Genomic DNA, 12,338 nt, shown 5'->3' with positions numbered 1-12,338 from the left:
CGTACAGTGGTGGGTGCCGGCACGCGAGGGTGCACAGTGGAGTGGCGCACAGTGGGTGTACAGTGGAGTGGCGCTGCACTGGTGCGGGGGCGTATGCGGAGGAAGCCGCAACAGTGGGGTGCACAGGCGGGTGGCGCCGCACCAGCAAGTATTGCGGATATGTCAGCAATATGGGGGTGGCATGAGTGGCGTGGCGTCAGTACCGCGGGGCGCATTTGTGGATAAGGCTGCACAGTGGGGTGTACAGTGGTGGCGCAACAGGGGGGGAAGAGTGGAGGGCGTGCCGTACTGAAAGGGGGCGTGACAGTGGAGGGTGCCGCACAGTGGGCGTACAGTGGTGGAGGCCAGCACACAGCAGGGTGCAATATGGGAGGGTGCCGGGCAGCGGGGGGTGCACAGGCGGTGGGCGCCGCGGGGGTGTACAGTGGTGGCGCCGCACAGCGGGTAAGTACAGCGGTGGGTGCCGCATTGCGGGGGTACAGGTGGCGCTGCAATCAGCGAGGTGCATTGCGTGGTGGCGCCGCGAGGGCGTACAGTGGCGGGCGCCGCACGAAAGTGGGGTGCAATATGCGGTGGCGCCGCCACTGCGCGGGGGCGCAATATGGAGTGGCGTCGGCACGCTGGGGCAACATGGAGCAACGCGGGGCGCAATATGGCGGGCGGTGGGGGGTAAGTACAGTGGCAGCTGCACTGGCGGAGGTGCGTACAGTGGTGGCGCCGCACTGAAAGCGAGTGGTGCACAGTGGAGTGGTGCCGCACAGGGGGGCGCGTACAGTGGCGGGTGCCGCACAGTGGGGCACAGTGGAGGCGCTGCAACAGTGGGGGCGCACAGTGGAGTGGTGCCGCACAGTGGGGTGTAACAGTGGGTGGCGCCGCGGGGTGTACAGGTGGAGAGGGTGCACAGAAAGTGGAGTGGCGCCGCAATGCGGGGGTGTACAGTGGAGGGCGCCGCACCAGCGGGGGGCGGGCAATATGAGTGGAAGCCGCACAGCGGGGTGCACAGCGGCGGCGGCCGCACAAGTGAGGGCGCAGTGGCGGGCGCCGCACGCGTAAATGACAGTGGATGGGCGTCATCAAGTGGGGGCATATGGTGGCGCCGCACAGCGAGGTGGCGCAATATGGCGGGCGCCGCACAGTGGGTACAGTGGAGTGGTGCCGCACAGTGGGGGTGCACAGTGGTGGCGCTGGCACAGGTGTACAGTGGTGGCGTGCCGCACAGTGGGTGCACAGTGGTGGCGAGTGGGTGCACAGTGGTGGGTGCCGCACAGTGAGGGTGTCCAGTGGAGGGTGCTTAACAGTGGGTGTAACAGTGGTGGAAGCCGCGGTCAGTGGGGTGTATAGGTGGAGTGGCCACGCGGGGGTGCACAAGTGTGGGCAGCCAAACAGCAGAGTGGTACAGTGGAGGGGCACAGTGAGGGCGTTATGGCGGCCGGGCGTACTATGGCGGCGGTCGAGTGAGGGCGTGGGATGGTGCCGCACAGCGGGGGTGCACAGGCAGGCGCCGGCACAGCGAGGGTGTACAGTGGAGTGGCCGCACTGAAAGGGGTAAAATATGGAGTGGCGCCGCACGGTGAGGGTGCACAGCGCGGAGGCGCTGCACAGCGAGGGTGCACAGGCGGTGGAAAGCCGGGGCACAGTGGGGTGTGGCTGGCGGGAGTGGCCGCGCCGCGGGGGTGTAACAGTGGTGGGTGCCGCGCGATGGGGCAGTGGTGGCGGCCGCAACAAAGTGGGGCGGCAGGAGGGTGCCGCACGAAAGTGGGGTGCATGGCGGCGGGTGCCGGCATCAGTGGGGGTGTACAGTGGTGGGCGCCGCACAGCGGGGGGTGGGGGCATTGAAAAGCGGTGGCGCCGGGCAATTAAGCGAGGGCGCATTGAGTGGCGGCGTCGCACAGCGGGGCGGCAATGGCGGATGGCGTAATCAGCGGGGTGCAATATGGTGGGCGCTGCACAAGCGAGTGGGTGCACAGGCGTGGAGTGGCGCCGCACGCGAGGGCACAGCGGTGGCCGCACAGTGGGGGGTGCGTACAGCGGAGGTGCCACTGCGGGGGCAGCACAGGAGGGCGTGCCGCATTGTGCGAGGGTGCAATATGGTGGGTGCTGCACCAGTGAGGGTGTACAGTGGTGGGTGCTGCACAGCAGTGTACAGTGGAGGAAGCTGCACAGTGGTGGTGTACAGCGGACGGTGCTGGCATGGGTGAGGGTGTACAGTGGATTTGCAAAGGCACAGTGGGGCGGGTACAGGAGGTGGCGCTGCACAGTGAGGGTGACAGGAGTGGCGTGCTGCACAGTGGGGTGCATTAGTGTTGGTCAAGTAATTGAGGGCACAGTGGAAACAGTGGGGGTGGTACAGTGGACGGTGCTGCACAGTGAGGGTGCACAGTGGAGTGGCATGCACAGTGGGGTGTACAGTGATTTGTGCTGCACAGTGAGGGTGTACAGTGGGAGTGGCAAGCACAGTGGGGGTACAGTGACGGTGCTGGCACAGTGAGGGTGTACAGTGTGGGACGGTGCACACAGTGAGGGTGACAGTGGGAGTGGTGTGCTGCACAGGGGGGGTGGGCACAGTGTTGGTGCTGGCCAGGGGGGGGAGTGGTGGGTGCTGCTGCACAGTGAGGTGCACAGTACAGAGTACAGCGGAGGGGTGTAGTGTTGCCCCATGAACATAATAACATAACAGTTTATTGTTCACCAGAGTCATTAGAGCTGGAAGAAGTACACTGGTGGCGGCAGCAGCTGTGCAACACGACCAGCTGCACGGCCTCAACAACTCCCTGACTACATCATTTTGCAGCAGCTGCTCAGGTAATACTGAGGGTGCATGTGTTGCAGGGAGACTAAACTATCTCTTTGTTTGCAGGAAGATAACACACCTGTCTTGTGTTGCAGGAAGACTAAACACCTGTCTTGTGTTGCAGGAAAACTAACACCTGTCTTACATGTTGCTGGGAAAACTAACACCTGTCTTGTGTTGCAGGAAAACTAACACCTGTCTTGTGTTGCAGGAAGACTAACACCTGTCTTGTGTTGCAGGAAAACTAACACCTGTCTTGTGTTGCAGGAAGACTAACACCTGTCTTGTGTTGCAGGGATATAACGCCAAAAGGACAAAATAACGTGTTTTTAATCGACATAGACTGCAATGGTAGTCCGTTGTACCGTTCCTGGTGTTCTGTTGAGAGGTGAGTGGTGTTCTGTTGAGAGGTGAGTGGTGTTCTGTTGAGAGGTGAGTGGTGTTCCTGTTGAGGAGAGTGGTGTTGTTCTGTTGAGGGTGAGTGGTGTTCTGTTGAGGTGAGTGGTGTTATGTTGAGAGGTGGTAGATTGTTCGAGGTGAGTGGTGTTCTGTTGAGAGGTGAGTGGTGTTATGTTGAGAGGTGATGGTGTTCTGTTGAGAGGTGAGTGTTGTTCTGTTGAGAGGTGAGTGTTGTTCTGTTGGTGGTGGTGTTCTGTTGGAGAGGTGAGTGGTGTTCTGTTGAGAGGTGATTGGTGTTCTGTTGAGGTGGTGGTGTTCTGCTGAGAGGTGGTTGGTGTTCTGTTGAGGGTGGAGTGGTGTTGTTAGGTAGTGGTGTTCTGTTGAGAGGTGAGTGGTGTTCTGTTGAAGGTGGTGGTGTTCTGTTGAGAGGTGGTGTTCTCTGTTGAGGAGGTGGAGTGGTGTTCTGTTGAGAGTGGTGTTCTGTTGAGGTGAGTGTTGTTGTTGAGGTGAGTGGTGTTCTGTTGAGATTGTTCTGTTGAGGTGATTGGTGTTCTGTTGAGGTGAGTCTTGATCTGTTGGTGGGTGTGAGGAGTGGTGTTCTGTTGAGAATTGATGGTGGTGTTCTGTTGAGAGGTGAGAGTGGTGTTCTGTGAGAGTGTGAGTGGTGTTCTGTTGAGAGTGAGTGTTGTTCTGTTGAGGTGGTGGTGTTCAGGAGTGGTGGTGTTCTGTTGAGTGAGTGGTGTTCTGTTGAGAGGTAGTGGTGTTCTGTTGAGAGGTGAGAGTGGTGTTCTGTTGTGAGGGGTGGTGTGTTCTGTTGAGAGGTGAGTGTTGTTCTGTTGGAGGTGAGTGGTGTTCTGTTGAGAGGTGGTGGTGTTCTGTTGAGGTGAGTGTTGTTCTGTTGGTGATGTTGTTCTGTTGAGAGGTGGGTGGTGTATGTTGAGAAGGGTGGTGTTCTGTTGAGAGGTAGGTGGTGTTCTGTTGAGGTAGTGTTGTTCTGTTGAGAGTGAGTGGTGTTCTGTTGAGAGGTGAGTGGTGTTCTGTTGTGAGGTGATTGGTGTTCTGTTGAGGTGAGTGTTGTTGAGAGGTGAGGGTGGTGTTCTGTTGAGAGGTGGTGGTGTGTTCGGTTGAGAGGTGATGGTGTGTTCTGTTGAGGTGTTGTTCTGTTGAGGTGAGGTGGTGTTCTGTTGAGGTGATGAGTGGTGTTCTGTTGGTGATGGTGGTGATGAGTGGTGTGTTCTGTTGGAGGTGAGGTGGTGTTCTGTTGGTGAGGTGGTGTTCTGTTGAAGGTGATAGTGGTGTTCTGTTGAGAGGTGAGGTGGTGTTCTGTTGAGAGGTGAGGAGTGGTGTTCGGTTGAAGCTTGTGTGTGTGGTGTTCTTCCAATTCTTGTTGACTCTCTCTCTCTCTCTCTCTCTCTCTCTCTCTCTCTCTTGGTCTACACGGCAGCAAATACAGACACAGATAGCAGTGTTTTTTTGTGTTTTTCCTTTATTGGAGAGTCATGTTTGTTGTGTGTTTTCATGCTCTTGTATCTGATTAACAGGTGGGGTGAGAGGTGGGGTGGGGTGGGGTGGAATTGGGTGGTGGGTGGGGTGAGTGAGGTGTGGGGTGGGGGTAGTAGGGGTGGGTGGGGTAGGTGCCATGCCTTGCTTTATTGGGGTTTGTTGATCTGGGAATAATATTCTCAGGGATGTGTGTGTGTGTGTGTGTGTGTGTGAGTGGATGTGTGGTGTGTGTGTGTGTGTGTGTGTGTGTGTGTGTGTGTGTGTGTGTGTGTGTGTGTGTGTGTGTGTATACTACATTAGAGTTACAGATGATAATAATATATGAACGTGTTGTTTCACTTGGTCAGCTCAGGCCGACAGAACCCACCATGGACGAAATGGTTCGTGCTGATCTCGCTGACAGTGGACAATACTGATGGCTTCTCTCGTCTAGTGAGCCAATACCCCAACCTGCACCTTGTGAGAATAAACCTGGACGACATATTTCAGGAGACACCACTACATCATACTTTCAGTCAAAGATATGGACGATAAACACAGCACTGGTTAGTATAAAACATTTCCATAATATATGTTTGTACTTATACTGTACTGGATATATAAGTTCACTTGATTCAACAGAGATGAAAGGTTATTACCACCGAGAACAATTTACAGTGGGAAGGTGCAAAAGTTATTAATTATGATCAGCTGTTATCATGTTTATTGATAAGTGATTGTTACAGTTTGTTATACTACACAATTTTCACCACCACACCCTACACCCACACGCCACCACACCCCACCCACCCACCTCCCCTACACCACACCTCACTGCACCCCACACATCCACTACCCACCACTCCACTACACCACACCCACTACACACACTCCCACCACCACCCCACACCTCCACACACACACACTCCCACTCTACACCACACACTCCACTACACCACATCCCCACACCACACACTCCTCTACACCCCCTCTACACCACACACTCCACTACACCACACCTCCTCTACACCACCTCCTACACCTCACACACTCCCCACCACACACTCTACACCACACTCCTACACCACACACTCCTCTACACCACACCTCCTCCCCACCACACTCCACTACACCACACTCCACCACACTCCCCACACTCCACTACCCACACTCCTCTACACACACACTCCACTACACCACACACTCCCACACCTCCCCACCACCCCCCTCCACCACCACACTCACTACACCACACACCCACCACACACACACTCCACTCTACCACACCTCCCCACACCTCACACTCCACCACACACTCCCACACACACTCCCACACACTCACTACACCTCACTCCTACACACATTCCACTACCACCTCCACTACACCCACACTCCACTACCACACCTCCACTACACCTCCCACTACCACACACTCCTCTACACCACACCTCCACTACCTCCACTACACACACACTACTACCTCCCACCACACCTCCACTACACCACACCTCCACCTCCACACCCCTCCCACTCCCCACACTCCACTACACACTTCACTACACCACCTCCCTACACCACACACTCACTACACCCACACACTCCCCACCACACACTCCACACCACCACTCCTCTACACCCTCCCACCTCCTCCCCACCCCTCCTACACCCCCACTCCCCTCTACACACACTCACCACCCCACACCTCCCACACCACACTCCTACACCACTCCTCTACACCACACCTCCCTTACACCACACACCCACCTACCCACCTCCACTACACCACACACTCCACCACCCACACACTACACCACACACTCCTCTACACCACACACTTCACTACACCACACACTCCTCTACACCACACACTCCACTACACCACACACTCCACTACACCACACACTCCACTACACCACACACTCCACTACACCACACACTCCACTGCACTAACTACCGACATCATAATCACAGGTATTTGAGACTCATAACAACAAAATACACACAAAAAAGCTAGTATCCCATAGGCATAGAGACGCTAAGGACTGACTGGGTGGCTTTACAGACTGGCTTCAATATCACGTGAGCGATATGATGAGGGTAGCGGTGGTGTGGCGATGGGGTGGAATTTACAGCGACACTGACGTTATCTGTATGAGAAACATGGCCCTCTTCAACAACACTCTCGGCTATATACAACCAGGCCGCCTCGCCAATGGCTTCTTCAAGTTTGAGCCACGCCATATTGTGATGCATAAATTAATGGTTGAAATTACCCAAAGCTTCAGTGTAAGTTAAGTTGGATATGAGTTCAGTAGTCTTGAGGCGCGGTCACGCATAACAAATATTAACTTGTCACACAACATGGCCACGGCGATAGTTGAAGCTCAGAATAGTCAACGATTCTCACAGTCGAAAGTTGTAAATTCAGACAACTTTGAAATTCTTAAGTATCATTTCAGAATATATCCTTTACAAATTATCCTCACTTATGCCAGAAATTTCCTTTAGTTTGAAATATATTGTCTGTATTACATGTATGAACAACATGCTAAAATTATGATTATAAAAGTATTGCTCAAATAGAAATCACGACGAGAACCTCATTTGACACAACGAAACGGCGATGGGGGAATGTGTGATTTTCAAGTCGATGGATTTTTCGCTGAGTGGCATCACTTAATATTAATTCCTCAAACTTGGCCTTGCTCAAGTGATGATAATCATAGACTGGTGGTGGGTCTTCCAGCCCGACCTCTTGTATAGATTATGATAAACATTCTTGCTGTCTCTTGTTGCCAGCCAGGAACATACCCACACGTGTTAAACTACCTTTAAATGAACTGTGTATATTATTAAGGCAGTGATAGCCGCTGGGCAGCATTCACATACGTGGTTGCCATTATTGTTTGGTTGCTGAAACGGTCTTTTGCGTGTGTGATCAGTGTCGATGAAAACACCAAATTACTGTCTGACGCTAAAACAGTTTCAACGGTGTTTATCAACGGAACAAGTTAGTGTGATCCCCTTTAAGTTGACACGTCTGTTAGGTGTAGATAAAGTCTTCATTATCCTTTACCTTCATCTGATTCATTTATTGGCGGTGTTTAGTGGCAGTTTCCATTACTTGTTTTATCTTGATTAATCACGAACATATTTATAAAACGCAATCCCTAATATATGGTTGTTATTGTTGTTTTTGTTATTATTTTTATTTTGGTTTTGTTTTTGTGTTGTTGTTTATGTTCAGGTTTTTGTGTTGTAGTTCGTGTTCGCTGTTATTTTTGTTGTATTGTCGTAACTCATCACCCCCCTCTTACACAGCCGACTGTCTGGGCCAAAATCGGACCCCCAGCTATCACGGCGGTCATGAAGCGAGAGTGTCAAGTGAAAAGATCCGAGAAATTCCACTCCAAGGTACCTTACACCTGTGGCAACGTCACCCTTTACCCCGAGCATTATTTCTTCCCTATACACTACCGACACTACCAAGAGTACTTTGTGGCTAACAGAGGCAAGACACTTCATCAGGTAGGTATTAATTAAGGCTGAAGTGATGTGTGTGTGTGTGTGTGTGTGTGTGACTTGCTAAATTCCTCCATGTGCACTACTGAATAACTAGCAGGTTTAATAGGCAAATCTCTAAACCCAGTAATGAAGGACAGAAAAAAATATATATTGCTAAGTTAATGATTAATTCACTGGGACGATAAGATGGCAGGTGATCGATAATAATAGTGTTAGAAATTATCCAAACAAATTAACGAGAAACAACACGCGAGCTCAGTTAACACGTATATCTTCAGTTCTTTATACACGAGTATTCCTCATGATAGTCTGAAAGTAGCACTAGAATCATTCATTAACAAGTCTGAAGGTTTTTGGGAGTACTACTTCCTCTAGGTGAGACTATTGGACCGCGTAATACAGATGTTGATACGATAATTTTATGACTTATTGACTCATGAAGAGGATATATATAACGGGAGGAAGTAAGCAAAGTAACGTCCATAACCATCGTTAATCCAGAGGACAATACTGTACCAAATATCCGGGAGCATATATACACAGGCTTCTTCATTCATCAGAGTAAAGGCACAAGGTAAAGCACAAGGTAAGTATGATCCAATAGGTAAGAGTATGGTGTCCACAGTTCCTGGTAACATCTTGTAAGCGAATGAAATAAACGATTCCCACTGACTGACCCGAAACATAAAATGTGATCCGTTTTGTAGGTTAGGTTAGGTTAGGTTAGGTTAGGTTAGGTTAGGTTAGGTTAAGGGAGACTCTACCTCGACCAACGAATTTGATGATCCTTATTTCACAACACTGCCAATATTTCCTCGAACTATCCTGTCATTACCAACACCAAACGTAGATGGTGAACAAATATTCTCAAAGGTTAATCTTATTAAAACAAAGACCAGACACATACTCTTGACAACTACCATAGCATCACTAATTATTATATCTGAAATGGTTGTTATTGTTATCATGTCATTACTACGCATCAACAACGAAGGTCTTTAAGCACGTAGTAAGGTTAGTAATACACTAGTCCAACAACGATAAAAATTATGACAATTATAAGATAGAACTCTGTTGAAATGGTACATAAAACAAAGGAGGCTGTGCGAATTTTAAACCTAGCGAAGACTTGATAAATTGGGTAAAAATATTAATATAAATTTGTAGTCCCATATGACATTTTAGAAACCATATACTTTTTTCTACTTTATCGAATGTATATATTGCATTTATGTATTTCTTACAAACTTGTTTAGAAATATAAAATCAACTAAGCAGAGTTTTGTTTCCATTCCGCCGTTCACAGTCTCATGTAAAATAATTCAAGTTACCCCTAAAACTTCAAAATTTTCTCTAATATAAAGCGTGACAAAATAACATACGGAGCAAACGGCAACACTGCGGCTTCACCTCACACCTCCTCCCTCCCACATTACCATTTCCTCTATCTTACAAACTTTCGAAGACATTTACAGAATTACAGTAGTTCTATTACAATGATAATAAAAACAGAGATATCTTTAATTAACACTTTAGAGGAGACCGCAAGCAAGTGTTTTGTTTTGTTTTTAGTCACGGAACTTTAAAACCTTACAGATGTTTATTACTTTTTATTTACGGGACTTTAACCTTACAGCTGTTTATTACTTTTGTTTACGGGACTTTAACCTTACAGCTGTTTATTACTTTTGTTTACGGGACTTTAACCTTCCAGCTGTTTATTATTTTTGTTTACAGGAATTTAAATCGTCCCTGCTCCTACACACCTGGAATAAAGCCAACCACAACAATCCCATGTTTGTGGGGGGTGACAGCATTTACGATGTGGCTGCCAGAACCTACTGCCCAGCCATCTACCAGTACGCCTCACGCCGCTCTCATTTCTTCTAAATTTACCTATCATCCTCACGTTCCTCCTAGTTCACCTGACTATTACCCTTCACCTATCAACCTCACACGGGTTTTTTGTTCACCTGATTAACGATATCCTTCACCTATCAACCTCACACGGGTTTTTTGTTCACCTGATTAACGATATCCTTCACCTATCAACCTCACACGGGTTTTTTGTTCACCTGATTAACGATATCCTTCACCTATCAACCTCACACGGGTTTTTTGTTCACCTGATTAACGATATCCTTCACCTATCAACCTCACACGGGTTTTTTGTTCACCTGGTTAACGATATCCTCACCTATCAACCTCACACGGGTTTTTTGTTCACCTGATTAACGATATCCTCACCTATCAACCTCACACGGGTTTTTTGTTCACCTGATTAACGATATCCTTCACCTATCAACCTCACACGGGTTTTTTGTTCACCTGATTAACGATATTCTTCACGCGTCTTTTTGTTCACTTAAAGAGTTCGACTGAGGAATTGTTGTGATGTAATTTTTCTCTAAAATAAAAAAAATATTAAAACATGGAATGCATTTATGTTGAACTTAAAAACTGCCGGTATTAGGCGAAGAAAAGTTAGTATATTACTGTCCAAGAATCACATCTTTGAGCGGAAGAGACTAAAAAAAATAGTTTACATCCGAGTTAAACTGATAAAAAGATTATTGTATTGTGTTTGCTTCTGCGATGACGTGAAAAAACTTATATTTATGTGTACGAAAAAAAGGGTATTTGTACTGAGGAAAAAACTAAGAGGTAAGAATGAATTTTTCTTCTATAAACAAATCCGAACTGTACTGTACACATAAAATATAGAGAACAGTACCTCTAAATCCCTCTAATCCTTGCGTTTAACTCTATGAAAGACATAATCATCATTAAATAGTAGGAAAATATGATGACACATTTGCCATGGTATTTGTGCTGGTAAAATAGTTAATGTACTCACAGAAACGGCGTTCCTGGTGACGTTTTGGGTTCACATCCCGATAACTTTCACTTCACACGACTTAAAATTACACTCTTTATATTACTTAACGTATCAAAAAAAATTTTCATTGTCAAGTATTGGTATTTGTATCATTAAGTACTTTATGTTTGTACAGTAAGTCTCACTACTGTTGCCTGACTCACACGACACTGACGGATAAAAAAAAACCACTTAAGTGTTCTGAAAAACTTGTGTTGCTAAACTGTTAATTAGTAATTTTATCATCTGAAGTTTGTGTTCCACTATTGATATACTAAAGAAGAGGAAGATTAATAAAAGAGTGTATGGATATATATATATTTGCAGTAATATATATTTAATCTAGCAGAAAAATTATGGGAACATATTGTACATCTTAAGAAAGTCATTACCTAGCAGTTCTCATATGATGTCTTTTTGATCGTCCAGTGAACCGCAGCCTAATTCAATTAAATTTATACCTATAATATTACTACTACTGTTGCTGATAATACTAATGATATTAATAATGTCACATCCATATGAAACTCTTCGTGTTTATACAAATTACTGTACACGTCACAACCCATTTAGTAAGGCGACTGACTTATTAAACGATGCGATGCGATAAGTAAGTGTTTTAAGAGTATGAATTATTGTTTAGATTCCATCAGGGGTCGTCCAGGATCAGGAAATAATTGAGTATATTTCAGAAAGCCATAGCAGCTGATCTGCGTATCTTCTGTTTCAATGAAGATTTCAGTCTTTATTTTCTTTTCTTTTTCAGGACAGTATAATCTTATTTTTTTAATATTTTATGTAAACAATAAACAATAAGTAAAAGCGAATGATACAACAGGATTAAACAAATTCATGACCTAGTGATTTATGACTTTCTAAAGATGTATGGAATGTACCGTAATGTTTCTTTGATATATTAAATATTAGTTACCACACAATACATAGAAGATCTGAAAAATTTCCTTCATTTATGTTTCCATATTAATTTTTACTTATTTTACTATATATTCAAACATAATATAAGCTTCAAATGTTAAATTAGTAATCTCGATAAAAAGGCAGTCTGTCAAACAGTGTTCCCAGACAGGCAGTTTACCACCAACTTTAACTCCCTTTTTCCAAGTTTGGTGGGGATATTTTAATGTTGGCGTGTTAGATGTTTTTTGGCCTGTTTAAAATAAAATTTTCTAGTATTAAACGAAAAAATCACTAATGTTTAAAAGTAAACTGAGCCCCAGTACTTTGAGCATGGCCGTGTTAAGT

At 47.0% G+C, this 12,338-nt stretch overlaps 1 protein-coding gene across 1 annotated transcript; it reads left to right on the top strand.

Moving 5' to 3' along the window:
- Positions 1–6,740: 6,740 nt before the first annotated feature.
- LOC121853574 (lactosylceramide 4-alpha-galactosyltransferase-like) lies at positions 6,741–10,585 on the top strand. Its single transcript, XM_042347796.1, has 3 exons — positions 6,741–6,958; positions 7,994–8,200; positions 9,935–10,585. Exons 1-3 carry the CDS (start codon positions 6,761–6,763, stop codon positions 10,085–10,087), a joined length of 558 nt encoding a protein of 185 aa, XP_042203730.1. The 5' UTR covers positions 6,741–6,760; the 3' UTR covers positions 10,088–10,585.
- Positions 10,586–12,338: the final 1,753 nt, after the last annotated feature.

The sequence above is a fragment of the Homarus americanus genome, unplaced genomic scaffold (genome assembly GCF_018991925.1).
Source record: "Homarus americanus isolate GMGI-L3 unplaced genomic scaffold, GMGI_Hamer_2.0 scaffold4896, whole genome shotgun sequence".
Lineage (NCBI taxonomy): Eukaryota > Metazoa > Arthropoda > Malacostraca > Decapoda > Nephropidae > Homarus > Homarus americanus.
Note: the sequence above shows the minus strand (reverse complement) of the source record. Positions and strands in the feature narration are given on the sequence as shown.

What these genes read in the sequence shown, in the direction of transcription:
- LOC121853574 (XM_042347796.1), top strand. Translation starts at nt 6,761, where the DNA reads ATGATGAGGGTAGCGGTGGTGTGGCGATGGGGTGGAATTTACAGCGAC. An exon ending in AAATTACCCAAAGCTTCAGT is followed by an intron (nt 6,959 to 7,993) that starts GTAAGTTAAGTT and finishes CCTCTTACACAG; the next exon opens with CCGACTGTCTGGGCCAAAAT. An exon ending in GAGGCAAGACACTTCATCAG is followed by an intron (nt 8,201 to 9,934) that starts GTAGGTATTAAT and finishes TTTTGTTTACAG; the next exon opens with GAATTTAAATCGTCCCTGCT.